The following is a 26001-nucleotide window of genomic DNA, read 5'->3' on the forward strand; positions in this document are numbered from 1 at the left end:
TAAGGCCACTATATAGATGTAATCTTATAACTACACTTATGTAATTACAATTTATGATGGCTATCTATGTGGCCGTGTAATCATAAAAGCAGCGTTGAATGTAATGAAACGCCATTTTCTGGGTGAGACCCAGAGGCTTAGCAGAGAACCACCAAAAACAGTAGGGTATGACTAACCAAGAGGCAGACCCTCCACCAGGCAGAGAAAACAGAGAAAAAGAAAACCCCCCGCAAGAGGACAATTTGCCCAAGTCTAACAGAGCCGGCCACATTGAGAGATAACAAGCTGCGCTGTACCCTGCACCCCAACCAGTGACAAAAACTACTCCCTACCCAGAGGCAAACGGGTAAACAAAAACCCCAGCTGACTCTAAGGACGGTCTCACACAGAGCAGTAAAAAGATACAGAGGAGATAGATCCCAAGGTTTCTTATGGAAGGCGGCCCCAAACCCTAAGGGCAGTACTTACAGGGCACATAAGGAAGGAATCCCTAGGTGCATGAAGCCCGAGTACTTGAAGAATAATATTCCTGGCTCGCACACCGATCGTAGAGACAGGATCATGCCACATGGACAGATACAGAATCTGGAGCCAGAGGCACGCGACCTGCCAGCAACACACGACCTGCTAGTTTCAACCAGAATAGAGGTTTGTTTTGGAATGCTTATCTTTCTGGGTGCCTGATCCAGTCGATGGCAGACATAGAATGCTCCAAATCACATGTGCTATTCTTTAGGCCATTGCCCCTCATGCCTCTCTTGGGGGGGGGGGGGGCAGGTTCTGGCTTGTGGTCCCCAGTAGGCCTATGAACTCCATTCACACTGATGCCAAAGTCTAATATATTACATATCAGCCTGGATAGCTCCGTTGAGCCTCTGGGTCTCACCCAGAAAATGAATCTTTCTATGGTGAGAAAACTCTTAAAATCTGGTGAAAGTGTATGATATTGTACTACAGTACCGTATAACAAAAAATCATAGATCTGCTGCAAAAGAGTCCTTATGTAATAGATTGGGTCCAGAACAGTGACTTCAATTTTGATTTCATTTATTCAATTGTACTTTGTTAACAAGATATACTGTATAAATTGGTGAGAAAATTCTGAAGGATCCTTCAGCTCCTCTTCTTGGTTTCAGCACTTCATCGATGTGGTAAGGAGGGGGATGTACAAGCGTGCCGTGTTCTACTGCAGTTTGGCATTGATCCAACCATTATTTCTCTCCAAGGGTACACTGCCACTCAAGTTGCCACAGATCCTGTTCAGCGATTACTACATGGTCAGAGTTTTCTCAATCTCTCTATATTGAATGAGTGCTCTTATAGAAAGTATTATATATGAAATTACTATAGATTAAAAATAATTGTAATTTCTTGGGTATCATCTTTTATTGTTGTATAATCATAACACTTTCAGAGGATCCTCCTGGACCTGGTGTAGACAGTGAGCAGCAGCTTTTAGAAGCATCAAAATCAGGTGATATAGAGTGTGTGCGTCGTATTCTTACTTCCCAGCCACATCTGGTAAATGTCCGGGATCTAGACGGTCGTCATTCTACACCCCTACATTTTGCTGCTGGGTATAATCGTGTGCCCATTGTGGAATATCTTCTTCAACATGGTGCAGATGTACATGCTAAAGACAAAGGGTGAGTTAAAGTAAAGATATTATCTATGTTTTGTGGCCTTGTATTAAAGATAAAGTGGTAATTATAATATATGGTAATGAGAATGGTGTATTATGTATGTTAGGTGACAATTCGGCATGTGACAGTATCCATGTACACACGGGAGTTTTAAGCTGTTACACTAATGTTGTTAACATGGTATAACAGCTCCGAATGGTGCCATGTACAAAAATTCTGCTATTGTCTGTAATTGAGTAGTATGCAAAGAGGTTACTGTGTATTGGCCTGCAGTTATTTTCAAGTCATGGTTTGGATTTTCCAGCCAGTCTCGATTTCTGAACAGTGTTCCAGACAGCATAGAAGCAAAAGAGTGGATTAAAAGTTACTTCCTTTAAGTTGTGCCTGGAACAGATTTACAGTATGTGCAATATAGATGTACAGTACATACAGGTAAGTCTAAAAAACCCAGATTATGTTGTTCTGGATCCGTTCAGGATTTCCTGTAATTTGCATCTTTTATTTTTTTATTTTTTACTTTATTATAGCAAGTGATACATACTTTATGCACATTTTCACACATAATATATCCCACAAATATCATTGTTTATATAAGGATTATTTATAATGTATAAATGTACACAAGAATAGTTGTTGCTTACATTTATGGAGCACTGACTGGCCTTCCTACATGGGTGGGACAGGACCTCTTGGCACTTCCTGTGATTTTTTTTTTTATAAATTTGTGTATATTTTGTTAGTTTAAAAAACTTGTACAAGATTTAATGAGGCATGCAGGACAGCAATTAGTTAATGGAAACAATTCTGTATACTGTATGTATAATAAGTAACCAACATGAAAGTTATTGAGAAATTGACCATTACTCAAATTTCGTGTAGAATTTTCCCTTCATTAAGGGTCTTAAAATTGAGTCCTTTGTTATGTAACTAATTAATTTCTTCAGAGTTTATGACTTATGGGCAAGTACAGTATATGTAGTACATTTGAGATAAATTTTGCTGGCTTGGACCTTAATTTAAATCTGTCTTGTATAATTTTGAAGTTACTGTACTTCACTTTAAACGATTTTTATCTTAAATATGTTAACAAAATTTTACCAAATATTTTTCAGTGGTCTTGTGCCTTTACACAATGCATGCTCCTATGGTCACTACGAAGTAACTGAGCTGCTTGTACGGCACGGGGCCAGTGTCAATGTTGCAGATCTCTGGAAATTTACGCCTCTTCATGAAGCTGCTGCCAAAGGCAAATATGATATTGTTAAACTATTACTAAAGGTAAATAGATTTTATGGATTGTACTTTGAATTAACCATTTATAGGCATAAGATCTTTAATGTAGATTTTTCAGTGAACTCCATGTTTTATTTTATGAATTTAAGACCCTTGATTTTGTTTTATGCAATCAGTGTTTGAATGTTTACAAGTTTTCTTGCCAATTGATAGATTGGTGTTATGATTTCACTAACATGATTAAAATTTGTTTTAAATTTATATATGAGGAATTTCATTGAAAGTTTTAATTCTAAAACATACTTTTCTGGGGGAGCCCCTTGGCTCCCCGAAGCTTACTAGGCTGATATGCTAATTGCTAATGTCAGACTTTGGCATCAGTGATATGTGTGGAGTTCTTATGGGCCTACCGGGGACCACGAGCCAGAACCTGGCCCTCTCTAGAGAGGCAAGGGGGAGCAATGGCCTATAGAAACCCCCGTGTAATTGGAAGCATTCTATGTCTGCCATCAAACGGGTTAGGCGCCCAGAAAGGTAGGCATCCCAAAATATGCCCCTATTCTGGTGAAAATTGCAACCAAAAGCCGAACGAGTGGATAGAACTCCCCAAACAAAAACGAGCAGACAGCGGCACGACGACGAATGACGTCATACAAGTTTGCTCGTTTTTGTCTGGGGGAGTTCTATCCACTCGTTCGGCTTTTGGTTAAAATATTCATGAGAATAGGGGTTTGTTTTGGGACGCCTACCTTTCTGGGTGCCTAACCCGGTCGATGGCAGACATAGAATGCTTCCAATTACACGGGGGTTTCTATAGGCCATTGCTCCCCTGGCCTCTAGAGAGGGCCAGGTTCTGGCTCGTGGTCCCCAGTAGGCCCATAAGAACTCCATACACATGACTGATGCCAAAGTCTGACATTAGCATATCAGCCTAGTAAGCTCCAGGGAGCCTCCGGGACTCGCCCAGAAAATGGCGTTTCATTACATTCAACGTTTTTTTTTTTCTGGGGGGAGCCCCTTCGGCTCCCTGGAGCTTACTAGGCTGATATGCTAATGTCAGACTTTGGCATCAGTCATGTGTATGGAATTCAATGGGCCTACCGGGGACCACGAGTCAGAACCTGACCCCCCTCAGAAGAGGCAAGGGGAGCAATGGCCTATAGAAACCCCTGTGTGGTTGGAAGGCAGTTCCATATGTTTATAACTCTATTAGTGAATAACCCCATCTCCTGTTTTGTGTTCTGCATTGTGACTTGTTGAGCTTAAAACTGTTGTTCCTTGTTCATGTTACATCTGACCTATATAATAAGTGGTCTGGATCGATACCCTCCAAATTGTTCAATATTTTAAAAGTTTTGATGAGATCAGCTCTGTCATGTCTGTTTTGCAGTGTTAGCACTGTAGCCCTCAACCGTTCCTGGTATGAGTGTCGACTTGGTTCAGGAATAATTTTTGTTGCTCAGTGTTTAACTTTCTCCGAAGCAGATATTTCTTTCTGAAGACGAGGTCTTTATGCTTGGATACAGTAATCCAAGTGTGGTGCCCCAGAGATGTATGCAGTTGAATAACTATTTTCTTTTTCCTGAAATCAAAGTTACATCTGGTTATTCTTAGGATTTTTTATTTTTTATTTTTTTCACACTGCAGCTCCAACTTGTTGTGCACGTTTAATGATTTATGGATTCTGACTCCAAAATCCTTTTCCCCACTAGTCTTCTGCAAGGTAATGTTGGTAATTTTGTAGTTGTGATGTGCATTGTTATGCCCCACTTGAGTCATCAAATTATCAATGTGTCCATGGACTTGTTCACTCCCCCACTATTCCCACCTGGCTTCCTCATCATGTGCACAAAACCAGAATGTTTCCTTTTTTTTCTCCTACTTTTTTGTTTGCACAAGAGTGGCACCTTTGTATGTTACGGGTTAAACACTACTAGTTAGAAACGAGAAATTTTGAAAATAAATTATGTTGTCTACTGTATTATCAATACAGTATGGCCACATACAGTTCATGTGGTCATAAGCCTTAAGATTTTATAATAAAAATATTTGTCTACTTGTGATGTATAAATATACTTCCCCTACAATCCTGGTAAGGTAAATGGTAACAATTTATTACTTTACTTTTAGAAATATTTGGTTTTTGTTTGTATACTGTTTTCAAGTCCAGTACAGTACTTTTCTTTACAATATTAAAAATGTGGCTTTTATCTGGGTTTCCAATCTGACGTGGCATCAAGGTGGCCACCAATGTAGAGCAGTTGGTCTTTCCTGCTCCCTACACCAAACTGTTGTTCTGGGTGGCGGCCCACCAGGTGGCGGCGTGATTACAAGTTGCACGCCTGTGCCTTGTGCTACAGCTTTTGCAGGCTCCTCTTGCTGCTGAGGATGTGATTGTTTTCCCTCGGTTCTATGAGGAGGAATTTTAGGATTTAGTTTTCCTCTCCCTGTATTCATTGCTCACTACATAATACATTGGTATGTGTGTGTTCAGAGATATGTCTTTCTCATTGATAATTACTAGTATATTCATAAACTACAACCAAAACATATCTACAGTACTTATTATGATACCGATAAATTCTTCTCTCTCTCTCTAGCATGGTGCTGATGTCGGTAGAAAGAACCGAGATGGACACACGGCTTTAGATTTGGTGAAGGAGAGTGACCAGGATGTTGCAGACTTATTGCGGGGTGATGCTGCTTTACTGGATGCTGCCAAGAAGGGTAATCTGGCTCGTGTTCAAAAACTTCTCAATCCAGAAAACATCAACTGCAGAGACTCTCAGGTATAGTAACAAATAACCGTACATACAATTATAATAGTTTATATGCGATAGATACCATTTTGCCTACATAGTTGTTAGCCATTGTATCATAAATCTTGTAATGTTTTCTCTTGAGCTTTTAAATACGGTATAAATATTTATTATGAGAATTATGATATCAATGTTTAAAAGTAATACTGCACTGTATTATTTCTTTTATTGTATTGTTTAGGGTCGCAACTCTACACCTCTGCACTTGGCAGCAGGTTACAACAACCTAGAAGTTGCCGAATATCTCTTAGAAAATGGAGCTGATGTCAATGCTCAGGATAAGGTTAGTGCATTTCATAAATGAGGACTTTGAGTTTCATATGTCTACACATTACTCCAGTGCTTGGCAGGTTAATGTTTTACCGAGGGTAATGGATACTGTGTGTCTTCTCGCTGCTCTCATTTTCCTTGCACCTGATGTTTTCCACTTATTGGTGTCATTTTGCAGACGTGTAGGAATGTGACTGATGTACAAGTTATGTTTCAACATCAAACTCAAATTTGGGCCAATTTTGATGGGAATATTACAAATGACTCGACAGAAACAGTAATGACTTATTAGTTATTTCGATGTTTGTGTAAAAAATTGTAAGCAATTTTAACGTTTTAGCATTGCAATTGTAGATTCATCGGACACCATATGAGGGTAACTCCCCTTACCTAGGTGTGTAGATATACTATAATTTTATTCCATTCACCTGGGCTCTAGGAGACCCGAACTGTGGACCTCGCGTGGGTGAGGCCGAAGCTCTATCGACTGAGCTATTAAGTAGTCTTAATAAGGAAGCTTTCGAGTAGTCTTAATTTTCTATAATTTTAGTACAGTATATGCTGAAATTTAAGTCAATTTGAATCCTTTCCCTTAAAATCTTTGTATCTGGCAGTCTTATCCAAAGCTGGACAAAACTTCTGTCATATTTGAGTGGTCACTTAGAGCAACTAATTGACGTAAGTGTGTGTCTTAATGCCAAAGACCAGCATTCCTGCACTGTGTGGTGAAGACGGGAGAAAAACTCCAACCTACATCACATGTCGGTGAACAAATCAAGAGATAGGGCCAAGGGCTGCTGCGGACTGAACCCCCGAAAATGGAAGATAGAAAATGTTAAAGTGTGATAACTTGCCCACTAGGGTATACCCCATGCAATTGGCGAGCAGGTGAAGAGACATCATCCTGGGCATCCCAGGCATCGTCTTGGGGTACAAAGCCCCAATGGCACCCAAAGGTAGTGGCCCAATTAGATGAGTTGGACCATGCTGAGAGCTTTTGGAAGAAATGCATTTGGTCCCCATTACTTTTCAAACAGTGAGTGCCAAGGAAGATAACCCTAAAGCCAAATTGAAGCAGCTGGCTACATTGAGAAATGCAACATGACTGGGCATTAAGCCACGAAGTGAACAAGTATGAAACCCCCTGCAAAGAGACAGTCTCAAGGAATAATCTGTTAGCCTAACTGACCCTCTGCAGAGCAAAAATATTTGTGCAGGTATATGCCAGGAACACAGGGAGGGCTGCCATTTTTTCCAAGCCAGTTGTATTAACTAGTGCCAACACCTGGAATCATTTGGTGTAAGGGTTTGTTTGCTAGTGACATGTTTTCTGAATGATAATTGGTGGTTCTCATAGTGCTAATGATTGTTTGGTGGGGCTGTTGAGTGATTTGATTTATTATTTGGTGTCATACCAAGCAGTTTCTCTTGGTGGTATATTGAGGTAGGGTTTCTATTGTGCTGCCCTTCCCTATACTACAAGATGATTGCTTAAAAAGTGGTAGCCATGTAAAGAACATGTTGGTTTGGAGAAATTGAGAGGAGGATTATAGGGGAAATATAATTAAATAATTAAGTACAGTTTATGGGTATGAAGTGATAAGAAGACAACCTTGTGGAGAGGAAAAGTATATGAATAATTATGGGATGGGTAATAAAGCTACCTCTAAGATTGTATGACTTCTGGGAAGCTTTCTGTTTATGGCCACCTCTTTGGAAGGGGCTCCTGGCAAAACAGGGCATCATGGGTAAAGCTACTATACAGTACACATATAGTTTATAATATGCACAGATTTGTGCAGATTGTGTATGAAATGTATGTGTCCAGGATAGTAAAATTTGGTAATTGACCTCTTACAGCAAAGTATGTGTGACTGATCAGTTGCTGAAGTGTTTTGTCAAATTTATTTCAGGGTGGCCTCATTCCTCTGCACAATGCATCCTCGTATGGACATCTGGACATTGCAGCTCTCCTCATTAGATTCCAGACAGCTGTAAATGCCACAGATAGATGGGGCTTCACACCTCTTCATGAAGCAGCTCAAAAGGGTCGAACTCAGCTGTGTGCTCTCTTGTTGGCTCATGGGGCTGACCCCTACCTCAAGAATCAGGTCAGCTTCTTTGGGTTTGTTAGCTGTTTTCTTGTACACTGACTTTTTATAGATAATTTTGGATTAAAATTTTAATGCCCAATATAAAGGCGATGCTATGGAGGGATGGAGGCATGAAGGTGGGTGGAAGGGAGGTAGGGAGAGTTTGGATAAGTGGGAGTTATATTATTTTCATTAAGGGAAAATGTATTTTAATGGTTCAAAAATTATTTGAAATGTTAATTAATGATATTTATCAACCTCAGATTTAGCAACTATCCAGATTTAGGGAGTAGGGTATAATCCCATATACAGTGGTACCTTCATTTACAAATTTATTCCGTTTCCAGAGACGGCTCGTAACTTGAAAATTCATAACCCAAGACAAATTTTCCCATAAAAAATAATGTAAATTGAATCAATCCATTCCACACTCCAAAAAATATTAACTTCAAAATACTGTACATTTCATACATAATACAGTAATCACAAATATTTTGTACTATAGTATGTACAAGTTATAGCTTACCTTTATTGATGACTTGACATATGAAAGGTGGTGAAGGTGGTGAAGGTGGGGGGGGAGGGGGAGAGGTGTTAGTGTTTGGAAGGGGAGTCCCCTTCCATTATAACATAGGCAGTGATGACTTTTTCTGGGGTACTCCATTTCCTACATTTTGCCTGCATACTACTGGGACCTGGTTGTGGCTCACTGCTTGTTTTTCTCACCAAGAACCTTTCCTTAGAGCCTCGTTTTTCCTACCTCTTAACACTTGTCTGTAGTGATGCATCAGTGTCATTAAAAAGATTAAGGCAACGGCCTACTGCAGCTTGCTTTGGGTGAGTTGTTTCAACAAAATTTTGCATTTCTTCCCATACTGCACACAACTTCTTAATTGTTGAGTAAGGGACATTTTGTACTGCCTCCTCCTTCCCTGAAGAAATTTTCTCAGTTGTCTCTTGTTGCTGCTCCTTGTGAAGGGCTAGGAGTTCTTCGGTGGTCAGTTCTTCGCTGTATTCCTCTATCAACTCCTCCACATCAGCACCATCCAACTCCAAGCCCAATTGCCGGCCTAGAGAAACAATTTCCTCAAGATCGGGCTCAAGCCCCTCAAAGTCTCGTTCTAGAACACACAGGCCACAATTTTCTCCAGCCAGAGATCATGGGTCTTGGTCATTTCTTGCACTACAAATGTTAAAATGTTTTTTCCAGAACTCTTTGAGGGTGAGGTTTGTGGCATCAGTCACTTCGACACATTTCTGGAAAAGTGCCCTTTCATAAAGTTTCTTAAAATTGGAAACGATTTTCTGGTTCATAGGCTGAATTAGAGGAGTGGTGTTGGGAGGAAGGAACTTTATTATAACAAAACTAAATTTCCCCAACAATGAATCTCCAAACCTGGAGGATGAGCAGGAGCATTGTCAAGGAGAAGCAGGGCCTTGAGTGGCAAACTGTTCTCCTGCAGATATTTTTTTGAAGGAAGGGCAAACCACTTCGTTTACTCACTCGGTAAAAAATTTCCTTTATCACCCATGCCTTACTATTAGCCCTCCACATCACACATTTAGCTTTTCTGCACATTATATTCGTTGAACCCTTGGAATTTCAGAATGATACACAAACAAGAGTTTAATTTTCAAATTGCCACTCGCATTACCACACATCACAAGAGTTATCCTATCTTTCGTAGGCTTGTGTCAGGGCAACGACTTCTCCTCCTGGGTAATGTATGTCCTCTTTGGCAATCTTTTCCAGAATAACGCTGTCTCGTCACAATTAAACACTTGTTGTGGGTAGGTATCCCTCACTATCTACAAAATTTTAAAATTTGCCAACAAATCTTTCAGCAGCTAGTTTGTTTGAGGTGGCAGCCTCCCCCATGCCTCACAATACTATGAATACCAATTCTTTTTCTAAATTTCTCAAACTATCCCCCTGCTCGCCTTAAACACTCTCATATCTGCATCATTTGTTCCAGGGGGTTTTCTTTTAAGATCTTCATGCAGTAGCCTTGCTTTTTGACAAATGATGGCCTCTGAAATGTTATCACCTGCTAACTCCTTGTTGTGTATTCAAATTAATAATAACTTTTCAATATCCTCAAGTGTTTGTGTTCTTTGTTTCGTGATTATTGATACTTCTTTTGCCCTTTTAGCACTCATAATGTCCTTTTTCTTAGCAAGTACAGTGCATTTCATTGACATAGAATTGCTGTACTGCCTAGCCAGTTCAACAACCCATTTACCATTTTCATGTTTACGAATGATCTTTGTTTTTCCCTCTATGGTCAACTTCACGTGTGTTTTTTTTAGGTTGAACCTTACCACTGACTTTCTTGGGATCCATGGTGTGGCATATAATAATTACTTTTATGTTTAGAAACAAAAAAAGCTGAAAAACTATGAAATTCTTTACAAAGAATTCAAGTACGCTCCTCACTATGTGGGAGACGCTGTTAAACTGAGGCGCGGTTGGCAGTTCCACCAGGAACCACACGCTTGGTCGACCCACACATGTATCAACAAACTCTCAACTTGAGGCAAAGCTCATAAATCGAATAAAATTTTAAGAAGAAATTGAGCTTGTAACTGGAAAAATTTGTAAATAGGAGCATTTGTAAGCCAAGGTTCCACTGTAGATAGTTAATTGAGTTGATGCTGTGATGCTGTATTTTGTATGATAAATATAACAATGTAAACTATATTTTTGTCTAACCCTGGCTTCCAGCATAATGTAATGCTGACAAATGCCAGAAGGAATGTTGACCACTGCTTACGCCAAAATAAAAGTGGATATGATTTTTTTCTGTTTGACAATTTTAATGACTTGTTGCACTTTGAAGATTGATAGTTTCTTAGTACAGTATGTACATGCATGATATTGAAATAATTGGCAGAGATTGTTCGTGAGACAACTTCTGGGATGGGGAGATTTCATTGAGTACAATGCAAACAATAGATGGAAAGTATACTTGCATTTTATTGGAATTACTTTTTGTAGGAGGGTCAAACACCCCTTCACTTAGCGACGGCAGATGACGTAAGAAGTTTATTACAAGATGCTATGATGAGTCAACCAAGTCTGACGCCTGCTGCCGGGGGAGCAGCTCCTCCAGTTTCTCCTGCATCACCCAAACCACCAGGAACTCCCTCTAAGACAGTCTCCCAATCAACAGTCTCTCCAGCACCATCTTTAATATCCATCAACAATATTGGGGCTGAAGGTATTTCCAATAGAGACGATAAACATGTACAGTATTAAGAGATGGTAGATCAAGTGGTTTTAGCAGGAAGTTGTTTGATGCAATAATCTTTTGCTTGAAATAAAAAAAATGAAGTATTTATGAAAGGGAGTAAAAATTTTAAAATAGGTAATGTGTGTGTGTATTCATGTGGGAGTGTGTGTAATTACTAGTTGTGTTTTGTGTATACGTAATTTACAGGGTACAGGAGCAGTAAGCTTGCCCTTGATTAAAGATTAAGAGGTGTACCTATCCCAGCATGTTTTAAAGCCCAACTATGGTTGTATGACCAGAAAATCTGATATTCTTAATTATTCAGGTACCCCAATTTCTCTTTGTTACAAGAGCAGATTTGTGGTTACGGTCCAAGCCTTTTTATGCTTAATTTATTGTAAGCATTTTCAAAAGTTACTATTTTTTTCTGAGGGGAGCCCTTGCAGCTCCCTGGAGCTATCAGGCTGTTATGTGTTATATTAGTCTGGGTCATCAGTCAATTGGAGTTCAGCCTACCAGGGACCACCAGCCAGAACCTGGCCCCCTCAGAGAGGCAAAGGGAGCAATGGCCTATAGAATCCCCATGTGGTTAGGGGCATTACATGCCTGCCATCTACTGGGGTTGGCACCCAGAAAGGTAGGCAAAACAAAACAAAACAAACCTCACTAGGTTAGAAATTGTGACAAAACCAAGCAGGGAGGCAGAACTTGCCCTACAAGTTAAGGAAACAAGCAAACAAGCCAATGTCTCGCTGTCCGCACAGTGAGGTGGGATGTTTGTCAGTGACGGTCTGACATGTGATATTTGTGAGGTGTGACAGCACACTGTTCGCTGTGCCTGTCCGTACAGGCCCCCCCCCCCCCCCCCGGGGGGAAGGGGAAGGGGAAGGGGGAAGGGGAAGGGGAGGGGGAGCACTGGACCACCCATGCCAGTTACCCAAGCCATACAGTTTGTTGGCTGATGTTGTCCGGGGTGCATGTTGACTCTGGCCTCAATATTTCTGCTCAGTTTACCTGGTTGATACCTGGTTGATGGGGGTCCTGGGAGTTTTTCTACTCCCCAAGCCTGGCCCGAGGCCAGACTTGACTTGTGAGAGTTTGGTCCACCAGGCTGTTACTTGGAGCGGCCTGCAGGCCCACATACCCACCACAGCCTGGTTGGTCCGGCACTCCTTCCTCTTGAAGATGTCCACGGTTGTTCCTGTAATATTTCTGATGCTCGCTGGTAGGACGTTGAACAACCGTGGACCTCTGATGTTCATACAGTGTTCTCTGATTGTGCCCATAGCACCTCTGCTCTTCACTGGTTCTATTCTGCATTTTCTTCCATGTCGTTCACTCCAGTACGTTGTTATTTTACTGTGCAGATTTGGGACCTGTCCCTCCAGTATTTTCCATGTGTATATTATTTGGTATCTCTGTCGTCTCCTTTCTAGTGAGTACATTTGGAGAGCTTTGAGACGATCCCAATAATTTAGGTGCTTTATCTCGTCTATGCGTGCCATATATGTTCTCTGTATTCCCTCAATTTCAGCAATCTCTCCTGCTCTGAAGGGGGAATTGAGTACTGAGCAGTACTCAAGATGGGACAACACAAGTGATTTGAAGAGTACAACCATTGTGATGGGATCTCTGGACTTGAAGGTTCTCGTAATCCATCCTATCATTTTTCTGGCTGACGCAATACTTGTTTGGTTGTGCTCTCTAAATGTTAGGTCGTCGGACATCATTATTCCCAAATCCTTGACGTAAGTAAGCTCCTTTTTTCCTTATCTTTGGTGATGTAGCTCCAGGGAGCCATAGGGGCTTACCCCAGAAAACCAACGTTAAATGTAATGAAACACCATTTTCTGGATGAGCCATGGAGGCTTCCTAGCGACCCTCCCTCTCCTCCCTCCCTCCCTCTCCTCCCTCCCTCCCTCCCCTCCCTCCCCTCCCTCCCAGTCAGCGGTTCCGTTTTCCTTTGATGCTCAGCCTCCGAACTGGATGGCTTGGGTATCCATGTATATCAGACTTAACATGGGGGGTCTAGGGCTTCCCCCTTTCCCTCCTGGGGTGGGGGCTGCACAGACATGTAGTATTAATTGATGGTGAGGTGTGACGTTTGCTTGTTTGCTTGTTTCCTTAAGTTGTAGGGTGAATTCTGCTTCCCTGTTTGGTTTTTGGTCACAATTTCGTACTTAGTGGGGTTTTTGTTATGCCTACCTTTCTGGGTGCCAACCCCAGCCGATGGCAGACATGGAATGCCCCTAACCACACGGGGGTTTCTATAGGCCATAGCTCCATTTGCCTCTCTGAGGGGACCAGGTTCTGGCAGGTGGTCCCTGGTAGGCTGAACTACAATTGACTGATGCCCCAGACTAATATAACACATCAGCCTGATGGCTCCAGGGAGAATCCGGGGCTTACTCAGTAAATGGTGTTTCATTACATTCATCGCTGTTTTTTTTTTACACTCCTTCCTCCTGGAGCCTGGTCCTTCTACACATCCTTCGAATTGTACTCCTAGATTGCAGGCGAGCAAGATGCATTATAATCTATTCCTGGAGAATATTAAGAGGTGCAGTTTTGAAAAAATTCCGTCAAAATATTTACTTAAGAGATCAGGAAGTATGGCAGAATATGCCCCTTAGAAAAGTAGGATTGTGATTTGTACTTGATATAATTCTATAAAAATTAAAGGCTCAAGGCTTTTCAACATCTTCCCTCTGAATATAATGGGGCATTACTAACAGACCTCTAAATGATGAAGAAGTTTGTTTTTCCTACTTTGGACTACAGTACTTGCACCCGTGAAAATCAGTCTAGTATATCAGACCTAACACTTTAACAGCCTGCACTCTCAACTGTAAATGTTCTGGGAGCCTGGCGACCCTGCTCAGCAACGCCTAAAAATTTTGATTTTTTATATTTTCTAAGCTACTTTTTGGATTAATGTATAATTAAAAACTTGGTGTCAAAATGTTCACAAATTAATGTTCTAAGAGTATAAATACAAATCAAAGTGAACAATACAAAGCAACAGGATTGGGTATATGATGCCAATCAATAAACATCCAGGACCACTGGAACCAAAATGGAAGTTAAGAGATGAAGAGATAGTAAAAGATGAAAGGAGTTCCAGTGAGACCACATACTCTTGTTGAGAGGAATGACCCAGGTTAGACACCAAGAGATCACCCACCTGCAGACTACAGCTGTATTTGAATGGTAATAGACCAGACTGGTGATACACACAGATTAGAGGAAAGCCTCTAATTATTGAGGGACATCTCTGGATCAGTCCGTGGATAGAGATGGTACTGTAGAAAAATGTACTAGATCTGACAATAGGCCAGAAGGGCTGGAAATAATGGCTGAGCTGGCTACCAGGCGAGCCAGAAGGATCCACTTCCTGCAAATGTCTCCAGTCTCAACAGCACCAGAAGCAGCAGCCAAACTGGGATGAATAGTGACAGGAAAACCCAATAACTTGAGTCAAGATGAAAAGTAACTTAGGCGAATGGTATTTGGTTTCGTGATCATTGTATTTGACCTTCATCTGTTTATTATAATGTTCAGCTGTACTTACTCTTGTTTATCTACCCTATATCTCTGGCAGTTTGTAGTTGTTGCCTCTTCTCTGGCAGTTTGTAGTTGTTGCCTCTTCTCTTGGTGTACGGACATGTACGAACGGACGTACGTTTATGTACGGACGCGTGCGCGCAGATGTGCAAGGATGCATATGCACGTGTATGGACGCATCCATACGCGTGCGTGTAAGGATGCGTACGAACGTATTACCTTTCCCCAAAAACAATAAATTATATATATATATATATTTTTTTTTTCAGTTGAAACGGTAATGATGCCTTCTGGTGCTAGTTTAACCTTTACACCTGTAATGTGCTCATCGCCGGGCATTGGTGACGGTTGCTGCGATCACTCCCGCTGCGAAACAACACCTGGCACTCCAGTTAATATGAGTATTGCCTCATTTTTAAACAGGTACATCACATTTTTTAATTTTATATTTATTAATAAGATTTCTTATTATTCATAAAGCATAAAATATATGCTTTCCAATTTGAGAATTGCTTTTAAATAAATTTGTTGGAGATATGCTAAAGAAATTTTTCCATATTTAAGAAATCCAAATGAAAATGTGCAACAGTTGTGTGGTGTTCACATCTCAAATTATTAATAATTAGAAAAATGCATGGAATACTACTGAATGGCTCCTAGACAAAACACGCGAGCTATGACGAGAGACTGAAGGCATTAAATTAAACTTATTTAACCTAGTCAGAAGATAGAGAAGGGATGTGATCACCATGTACAAAATTGTGACAGGAATCTATATATTGGTAAGATGTGATTTTTTAAAATACATAACATTGGAAACAAACCCCCACACTTTCATTCACTTTCACAATAATTTATGCACTGTATTGCTGTGTAGAATTACAGAATAAAGATTCACCTTTATTTTTGTGTAGATTGTATATATAGACTGCCTATCTTTGCCTTCATTTCTTCTCAACAGTTTGGGTTTGGAACACCTGCGTGATATATTTGAGAGAGAAGACATAACATTGGATATCTTAGCAGAAATGGGCCATGAAGAGCTTAAAACCATCGGGATCAATGCATATGGCCACCGACACAAACTACTTAAGGGAGTTGAGAAGTTACTTATTCAACATAGTAAGAAATTTTCTTAAAGTAAAAAAATGGCTGACGTTTGTATGCATTGAATTTTTTATATATTAAGAATCTTTTATTTTTTGTTTGTATTTTAATTATGAATAACACTTTAGTGCTCTGATTTGTGTCTTGATTTAGAAGACTCTTGTTTAATGATTCTAATGTTAAAATTACAAAGAATAAGTTTATTTTTAAGCTATTTTATTTCTGAATGCTCAACTTAATATATTATAATGCATTTAATTTTTACATTTTTGTTATCAACAGATGGTTTAGTAGGGAGTGGATGCAGCAGTAGTAATGGTGGGAATGGATCATCACAAGGTACCTTACTGCTTGATCTGTGTCGAGAGGACAGAGAGTTCATTGCAGTTGAAGAAGAGATGCAAGCCACTATCCGAGAACATAGAGATAATGGTCATGCAGGAGGGGTCTTTTCCAAGTATAATATTGTTAAGGTAATTTAAATTCATTAATTTCCTAATAATAATATTAAGTAAAGCTTGAAACGGTAAACTTCTGCTCCTTAGGAGAACGGAAGTACAAATTTAATATTTTCTAGGCAATCCCTGAGCTAAGTTGCAATAATGGCTCACATGAGACCTACCCGTGTATCCATGGGCCGTTTAAATCGTGTGTAGTACTCCAAAACTGCATATGCAGTGTTGCGCACTTTTGCGTCAGTTACTCAAAACTTCATATGCAGTTTTGCGCAGTTTAAGGGTTAATTATGACTAGCTACAAATACAGAAGAAAAGTGAAGGGAGAATTGCCTAACTAGCATATATTAACTCCAGGGATAGGATATTAATACTCAATACAGTAATTTGATATTTTCATACAGCATACACACTCTGTACTGTTATAAGTTTGTTTTATTCCAACCTTTGACTATTTGCAGTTATCAGTACCACATATTCTTGCACTTTTTTACATTGTTTTATTGAAAAAAATTTCGTCCAACATTTTACGCATTATTAAACAAATTAGTCAATGAAGAGTATTAAACCAAAATATAATATTCTGAGACATACAGAAAAAACACCTGTATTCTTTTTTTCTGACAGGTCAATCCCCCCCCCCCCCCCTTCTCTATTCACAACACAATTAGGAGGGTTTGAGCTGGTTTTGAGTGAAACATTTAGGTTTGAGTGAATTGTTTGCAGATTCATTTGGCTGTTTTGGTGCTTCATTTTCTGTGGACCTTGCAGTTTACTGCTTCGCTCTCTTTCTGGATGTTTTCTCAGTGAAGGTCATTGTAACGATCTCCTTTTTCCTGTTCCTCTGTGAGGGGGGCCTGTTTCTGACTCTGTCCATACAGTCCATACAGGACTCCTAGGCTGATATGACTCTTTAGTGGAAAGCCATCTTGGTGAGATAGCGTTAGGAAACAACCAATGGCCTACCACAAAAAGGTATTTCATTACATTCAACTGAATTTTTTTCCCCAAGCTCTGTTCATAGCATTTATGCATTTTCTCCATCTTGTGGAATATTGAATTGTTGTTAGGCAATTATTTGTTAATTACTGGACCTGTATTTATATATTCTTTTTAATTTCCCAGATTCAAAAGGTTCGCAACAAACGTTTATGGGAGCGCTATGCACACCGGAGACGGGAGGTGGCGGAGGAAAGTAATGGGCAGTCTACAGAAAGAATGCTTTTCCATGGTTCTCCTTTCATTTCTGCCATTGTTCAAAAAGGCTTTGATGAAAGGCATGCTTATATTGGTGGGATGTTTGGTGCAGGTTAGTTACCAACTCTGTCACTAATCCACTTGAAGGTTTTGTCTTTTTGTTTTAAAGTATTTGCTTTAAAGAAACTGGTCTAGGATCATTGGGCTCATACAAAGGCTGCCTCTAATGAGTAAAATCTAGCCATATAGTTGCATGGTGTTTGCTCAGATCTGGAAATTAATGATTTTGTAAAAAAAATTGTCTGCTTCTATGAACAGGAATATTGCTATGATGGTTTTATATGGATGGTTATATGTACTTATTTGCCTACCTATAAGAATTTGCATATTATATTTCTAATGAAAGTGAGAAACAGTTCTTTGGTTCCTGCAACCTAGCTGTTTATATCTGGTGCTTTCAAATTCCTTATCATTTGTTTCTTTGTTATATTGACTCTTGATGGTCCTCCTATATACAATAAATTGGAAAGGGCTGCCCTGGTCCACCTTGTTTATTCTCGGTACACTGTATTTTGTTTATCATATTCCACCTTCTCTCCTCCTGAGACGTTCAATTGAATTTCTTTAACCCTTTGGCTGGATTTCGACAGTAGCACTTGCCCAATGAAAAATAGTCCATGTCTAAAGTCAAGTTTTAGCAGATGTCTAGTTAATCCTTAAACTGCGCAAAACATCATATGATGTACTCGCCCAATTGTGCTTGCGGGGGTTGAGCTTTGGCTCTTTGGTTCCGCCTCTCAACTGTCAATCAACTGGTGTACAGATTCCTGAGCCTACTGGGCTCTATCATACCTACATATGAAACTGTGTATGGAGTTAGCCTCCACCACATCACTTCCTAGTGCATTCCATTTATTAATTAACTGACACTGAAAAAATTCTTTCTAACGTCTCTGTGGCTTATACCTCCTGTGGCTTATATCCCCTTCAATGTGGCTCTGTGGCTTATACCCCCCTTCAATGTGTGACATTGAAGGGGGTATAACTTGAAAAATATTTGAATTATGTAAAAATTACTTGAAAATTTTAAACAAATCTCCAACTTATTGGCTTCAGCTTCGTGAAACTTCTGCGGTTCGTTCTGGATTTGTCTCATCTGAACCCCTGGATTCCTTGCCCCTCCTTTCAGATGACCACTCTGTCTCAAGTCTGGCTTCTTTTGGAGCTGGGTGCTTGGATTGTGTGTGTGGACCTCTAGGACACGTATTGGCATGTTCCCATTCATTTGGGGTTCAGGGACTGGTTAGGTTTCGTGGGGGGGCTTACTGATTTCGTTGCCTTCCTTTTGGTTTGAATATGGTACCTTGCATTTTCACACATTTTACCCGGGTCATGGTGACCCGTCTGCGTCTGCTATTGGTTCGGTTTCTGGCCTACCTTGACGACTTGTTGGTGTGGGCTCCCAGCCGGTCTGCTCTGCTTGAAATTTTTTTATTTTTTTCTACCCAGTTTAGACCAAAGGAACGAATTGAACTGAAACAAAAGTGCCACAGCCAAAGGGTTAATAATTGAAGAGGTTCAATCAACTTACATGTACGACATCAGTAATGTGAGAGAGCTTAACTGAAATAGGTTAATGGTAATGAAAAAATATCACCCTAGAAGATAGTCCGTAAGTATTAATTTACAGTATGGTCATTATTCTAACTGTTATTGATCTATCTGAAGATACTCACTAAAGTTCAACATTAATTTTCAGGTATCTACTTCGCTGAACACTCTTCTAAGAGCAACCAATATGTGTATGGTATAGGTGGTGGCAGTGGGTGTCCAGTGCACAAAGACCGATCTTGTTATTCTTGTTACAGGTAATTTAGTGGCTTTAAATTTTTGTGTGACTAAAACAAAAATTTGGGTGTTGTAAGTTTGTCCCCCCCCCCCCCCTCATGGAATGGCATGGAAGCCAATTACAATTTAACAAATAGGGATTTATGGTCTCATAGCTATTGTCAGAATAACATTTCTTGCACCACTTCTGACCTCCACTCAACAATAAAAAAAAAAAGCATGAACAGCAAAAAAAAAATGGGGGAAAAAATTATGTTCAAAATGATACATTGTTTTGCATAAAATGGACTCCCATCTGGGACTTTGCTCACTTTCTAATAGATGGTAGGTAGTCAATGCAATGCAGTCACATGAACTTAGGTGAATGGTGCCTCATGGTTTGGCTGGTCTTGGCTCTGCCAGGTGTATGTGATGTAGGTTCAATGTATGTACAGTATCTAGTAGCTGAAAAACAACAGCACATTAAAGTTGGATACTGATGTTTCCAGTTCAATTTCTCGTTGTGTGTTACCTGCGTTCAACACAGTGACTTCAGCCCATCCTCCTGTTTTGGTAGTACTGTACATATAGGAAGGATGAGGACCATAGTACATATACCAATGTACAGCGCAATTAGAAAGAAGAAATTGTTAATATTGAATTTGGACAAACCGGAAAACATTTTCTACTTATGTTGCAAAAACAGACTAACCAAACCTTCCTCTGCCTAATACATGCTATTTGAGGCCTGATATAGTACATGTGTGTGCTATACTAGACCTAGGAATATTTAAGTTTGTTTTTTGTTTAATTGTTTCAGATTCTATAAAGTGAATAGTACAAAGTTCTACAATCTAATTGCTTAGTACATCAATGTTTATACTATGGTGCACATAGTTACAAAGAGTACTGTCTAAACAAGAGAATGGGCTGAAAACTTCAGCCAAGTTTCTTGTACCATTTAAAACATTGTGTACGCATTCCACCTCCCCATCATCTTTCGGTGTTTTCTATGTTTTCTGTTTGTTTTCTATGAAACATACGTGTATTATAGTCTAATATAGCATTTTGGTTGCAAACCTTATCTTTGGTCTTGAAGTTCTGCTTCCCACTGTCTACTAACTTTATATGAATGGTTGAAATAATGCACACATGCTTATCTTTCCATTTTTGTGCCAACAGTTTGTCAGTTTTTCTAAGCTGGTACCAGTAATTACCTTCCTAATGCTTGGCTCAAAGAGAGGTATTTGCCTCCTGCCTGCATTCAACATGCCACATGTTTCAGTTGAGCTTTCTAGGGTTAATAAACACATGGGGTGATAATTACTTATCTTCACCACTGATGCCAGAATAAATTAACCAGCTGTTGAATTAATGCAAGTGATACCAGGCAAGAATATCACCGACTTCGGAGTGCTAACAGTCACTTTGAAGTTAATTTATTTCAATTAAATTAACCTTATCCCCAGGTTATAACAAGCCTGGCCTTCTAACACAATAATGATTTAATAAAATAAAGGAATTTAAAGTGTTATTTCATTGTGAGTACTCTTGCAATACTGTAATGCAGTCCTAAGTGACAGGTAGTCCCAGTACCTTCTCTGTGTTCTTCATCTTGTGTCTATACCATCACTGACGTCTGACTCCAACTCACGTGGAGTGATGTCCCTCATTTAAAATTACAATGATAATGTAAACATCATTTAGACATGTAGCACTTGCCAATCTTTCACACTATTTTATTTTAACCTTATTTCTGAACACAAAATTAACCCGTTACAGGCAACTACTTTTGTGCCGTGTGACATTGGGGAAGTCATTCCTTCAGTTCTCGGCAATGAAGATGGCTCATGCTCCTCCTGGCCACCACTCTGTTGTGGGGCGACCCAGTGCTGGGGGCCTGTGTTACCCAGAATACGTTGTTTATAGGGGAGAACAGGTAAGTAATGCAGTTTTTCTTTTCACTTTCATCAATGTAACCTAGTTAGTAAACTGTGTGTCAGTTAAAGTCAAGAAAATCTAGACTTAATGATTCTGAACCAATTCCAATCTTTTATATTGATAGCACAAGTACTATCAGTGATAGCACTCAGTACGCACTTTCCCTTTTAGAGCAGGGAGGTTGCTGAAATATGAGGAATACTGAGAACACATATGGCACACACAGACGTGATAAAGCACCTAAATTATTGAGACCATCTTAAAGCTCTCAAAATGTACTGTCTTGAAAGATAACAAGAATATATCCCATAATATATGCATGGAAAATACTGGAAAGTCAGGTCCCAAACATACACAAGATAACAACTTAAGTGGTAGTAATATTAGTAGGCATCTTTCAGTCTCGGGAGACTATGGAGTTGCGCCCTGGTTGTCAATCCTGATGCAGCATCTGGTGTGACTGATGAAGCCAATTCGAGAATGGCAGTCCATTCCACGCTGAGCACAAACGAAGTCCGATTCTGGTCTGTCTTCCTGGCTACCGGCTTTCCTTCTCTGTCTCTTTGCCTCTGAATTCTTGGCAAGTGACTCCTCGAACTTGAAGAGACCTCTTTGAACAGACTGCCCCCAGGCTGAACGGTCTGCAGCCAGTGTCTCCCATATAGCAAGATCGACGTCCATGGCTTTCAGGTACCTCTTGCATACATCTTTGTACCGTAGCTGGGGCTTGCCTGTTGGACGCTTTCCCTGCATCAGCTCTCTATACAGGAGATCCTTGGGGATCCTGCCGTCGCCCATTCGCACAACGTGCCCGAGCCAGCGCATTCGTCTCTTGTTTCAGCATTGTGTACATGTTGGTGACTCATGCTCTCCTCAGGACGTTGTTGTTTGTCACCTTGTCCTGCCAGGTGATATCCAAGATGTGTCAAAGGCGGCACATGTGGTAGGCATTCATCTGTCTTTCCTGACGGGTGCGGAGTGTCCAAGACTCGCTGCCATAATGGAGAGTGCTCAGGACACAGGCTCTGTAAACCTGAATCTTTGTATACTCAGTCAGCCTGTTGTTGGCCCACACTCTCTTTGTCAGTCTGGACATGGTAGTAGATGCCTTATCGATGCATTTGTTTAGCTCTGTATCAAGAGAGAGGGAGTCAGAGATTGTGGAGCCCTGGTACACGAAGTTGTGAACGACTTCCAGTTTGGAATTGGAAATGCCGATGTCAGGTGGGGAGTCCACGCCTTGTCCCATGACTTGTGTTTTCTTCAGGCTCATGGTGAGTCCGAAAGCCTGACAGGCCTCGCTGAAGCAGGTCATGAGCCGTTGGAGGTCTTCGGCTGAGTGGGCAGTGACTGCTGCGTCGTTGGCAAAAAGGAAGTCGCACAGACACCTCAGCTGAACCTTCATCTTGGCTCTCAGTCTGGCGAGATTAAAGAGCTTTCCATCCTACCTGGTCTGGAGGTAAATGCCTTCCGTGGCAGATCCCAAAACGTGCTGCAGCATAACTGCGAAGAAAATCCTGAATAGGGTTGGAGCCAGTACGCAGCCCTGTTTTACTCCACTTCGGATGTCAAAGGCGTCTGATGTTAGGTCATCAAAGACCATGGTGCCCTTCATGTTCTCATGGAAAGATCTGATGATGCTGAGGAGCCTGGGTGGGCATCTGATCTTGGGGGAGGATCTTGAACAGGCCATCCCTGCTGACGAGGTCGAAGGCCTTCGTCAGATCTATGAAGGCTACGAAAAGTGGCTGCTTCTGTTCCCTGCATTTCTCCTGCAGTTGTCTGAGGAAAAAGACCATGCCAATGGTGGACCTGTTGGCTCTGAATCCGCATTGTGATTCTGTATAGACTCTCTGCAAGTACTTGGAGCCTCTTCAATGTGACTCGAGCAAACAGCTTTCCAACAATACTGAGGAGGGAGATTCCACGGTAATTGTTGCAGTCGCCCCTGTCACCTTTATTCTTATACAGCGTGACGATGTTGGCATCCCTCATGTCCTGTGGCACCTCTCCTTCTTCCAAGCACAGGCAGAGAATTTCATGCAGCTCCATGAGCAGGTTACCTCTACAGCACTTTAAGGTCTCAGCAGGAATGCCATCTTTGCCAGGAGCTTTGCCAGAAGCAAGGGAGTCTAGGGCCTCGCTGAGTTCTTCGAGGGTCGGTTCGCTGTCGAGCTCCATTAACACAGGCAGGCACTCAATGGCGCTCAGGGCTTCTTCGGTGACCACATTGTCCCTGGCATATAGCTCAGAGTAGTGCTCGACCCAGCGCTTCAGCTGCAGTGTCTAGTTCTGAATCACCTCGCCAGTGGCAGATTTCAGAGGAGCGATCTTCTTCTGGATTGGGCTGATGGCCTGCTTGATGCCGTTATACATTTCCCTTACATTGCCTGTATCCGCTGCAGTCTGTATCTGGGAGCAGAGCTGGAGCCAATAGTTGTTGTCACATCGCCTGGCGCTCTGCTGCACTTTGCAGCGAACGGCCCGAAAGATCTGTAAGTTGCGCTGACTTGGGTAGGCTTTGTAGGCTGCCAAGGCGTTTCTCTTCTCTTCGACAACAGGCGTCATCTCTTCAGAGTGAGCCTCGAACCAGTCTGCCGACCTGCTGGTCTTCTTGCCAAAGGTGGAAATGGCAGCGTTGAACACAGCATCTCTAAAGTGCTCCCATCTTTTACAGGCAGTGACCCCGACTGGGCCAGGGAGAGCTTCCTCGAGCACATGTGCAAAATCTTCCACCTTGTCCTGGTTGCGGGTCTTGGTGGTGTCGATGCGAGGTCTGCCCGCCTTTTTCGAGTGATGAATCTTTTGTTTGTATCTTGACCCTGCTACATACCAGGGAGTGGTCGGTGTCACAGACAGCACTCTGGTAGCTACACGTAATCTTGACGCTGGGTAGACTGGCACGCCTGGTAAGAATCGGGTCAAGCTGGTGCCAGTGCTTGGATCTGGGGTGTCTCCAAGATACTTGGTGTTGAGGCTTTGTGCCGAAGAACATGTTGGTGACACAGACCATGAAGGCAGCAGAGTTCTAGCAGACGTTGCCCGTTCTCATTCATCCTCCCTTTGCCGAATTGACCCAGACAAGTGAGCCAAATGTTGTGCTCGGCACCCACTCTGGCGTTGAAGTCGCCGAGGATGAACAGTGGCTCCTTTACAGGGATTCTCGCTATGACTGTTGAGGTCATCATAGAATTTTTCCTTTGCCTCTGCTGGAGAAGTCAGGGTTGGTGCTTATGCACTAATTACATTGACTGGTCCTGTTTGGGAGTGCAGTTGCAGAGACAGAATTCGTTCGGTTTTCCCCATCGGTGGCATAATGTGTCCCAACAGTGCATTCCTGACAGCAATCCCACACTATGTTCTCTGGTCTCATCTGGAGGTTTTCCTTGCCAGAAGAAAGAGAAGGCCCTCTCTCTCACAGATCCTAATCCCGGGAGCCTGGTCTCTTGGAGAGCAACAATATCTGCAGTTTGCTCAGCTCCCTATCGATGATTGCTGTTTTTCGGGTGTCATTGATTTCTTGCAGGTCGTCAGAGAAACCTGGTGTCAATGTCCTGACATTCCATGTGTCCAGCTTTAGGGCAATTGATATTTTCTTTTTAGGTTTGGTATTGCTTGGTGCAAAGTTGTCGGGCCGCTTGTCGGTTTTCACCCTAAACCCCACACACCCAGTGAGTTTAACAGATCGTGGTGAGGCAAGACCTTATTGGCTGGGGTTTGCCCAGCTTGAGGCGGGCAGTAGCTGCCCAGTGGGGCGCGATGACCCCTCCCACCGTCTGAAGCAACCCCTGGCGTCACACTCTTCGCCAATCGAGCAGAAGACTTAAAACCGGTAGACTGTCGCTTCCCGTGTTCGACGCTGTGGGGCAAAGCTGGAGTGTCCTCTCCAGGGCGCAAAGCCTGGGTAGGTAGATATGGAGGAGAAGCTGTTACCCATGCAGCAGGTCCCCCCCTCCACGTTGCTGAAATTATTCAATGGAAAGGCAAATGCCAATGCACATGGTTCCAGCACCGTCGCAGGAGCTGCCAGGACGAGGTCGAAGTCAATAATGAACTGCCTTAGGGGCTCCAACTCCGGATTTTTCCTCGAGGTTGACTCCTGAAGCCTTTTCCAAAAAAGGGGCATGGCCGCAAGGCAGCGGAGGTTTAAAATCAGGGTTTTCCTTCCCTTAGATGGGCTGCCTTCTCAGGCTATCGAGTCCCCATCTACCCGGAGCAGCTGGTTTTAAGGCGCCAGAGGCACGCCCTCACCCCTTCTGTCGGTAAAAGCAGTTCCGCTGGACTTTAAGACTAAGCCACCTATGCAGGCCAGGAGTTGGACTTGTTTGTCAGAGACTATTTGAGACGTATGCCATATAGGAGCATTTTATAGGTCATGGGAGCTCGTCCCCCATTACCACCCCCTGACTATGACAACCCCTTGGAACCAACTTAAAGGTAGTAAATGTAAAATAAGCCCAATGAAGATTAAGAGGTGCTATTGGCACAATTTGGCAATTGTGTATGATGAACAAATGAGTTCCAGGGCTTTTCAACCTCCTCCCACCAAATATAAGAAATATTGCAAGAACACAGGAGGTGTGTTTCAAACATCAATTGAATGCAGGATTTGCCAGACC

At 41.7% G+C, this 26001-nt stretch overlaps 1 protein-coding gene across 2 annotated transcripts in view; it reads left to right on the forward strand.

Moving 5' to 3' along the window:
- The window catches only part of Tnks (tankyrase), a 47871-nt gene that overhangs the window by 16964 nt on the left and 4906 nt on the right, over positions 1 to 26001 (forward strand). For both annotated transcript variants that reach the window (XR_011231018.1, XM_045741967.2), the window contains exons 9-21: positions 1137 to 1277; positions 1415 to 1646; positions 2756 to 2921; positions 5477 to 5665; positions 5877 to 5978; positions 7879 to 8076; positions 11057 to 11279; positions 15125 to 15278; positions 15817 to 15977; positions 16245 to 16435; positions 17543 to 17726; positions 19374 to 19482; positions 21224 to 21380. Coding sequence is in view for 1 of the 2 variants with exons in the window: in XM_045741967.2 (XP_045597923.1) it covers positions 1137 to 1277; positions 1415 to 1646; positions 2756 to 2921; positions 5477 to 5665; positions 5877 to 5978; positions 7879 to 8076; positions 11057 to 11279; positions 15125 to 15278; positions 15817 to 15977; positions 16245 to 16435; positions 17543 to 17726; positions 19374 to 19482; positions 21224 to 21380 (2207 nt within the window). In the remaining variant the exon portion in view is untranslated. The remainder of the gene's footprint in view (positions 1 to 1136; positions 1278 to 1414; positions 1647 to 2755; positions 2922 to 5476; positions 5666 to 5876; positions 5979 to 7878; positions 8077 to 11056; positions 11280 to 15124; positions 15279 to 15816; positions 15978 to 16244; positions 16436 to 17542; positions 17727 to 19373; positions 19483 to 21223; positions 21381 to 26001) is intronic.

Source organism: Procambarus clarkii, chromosome 40 (assembly GCF_040958095.1).
Source record: "Procambarus clarkii isolate CNS0578487 chromosome 40, FALCON_Pclarkii_2.0, whole genome shotgun sequence".
Lineage (NCBI taxonomy): Eukaryota > Metazoa > Arthropoda > Malacostraca > Decapoda > Cambaridae > Procambarus > Procambarus clarkii.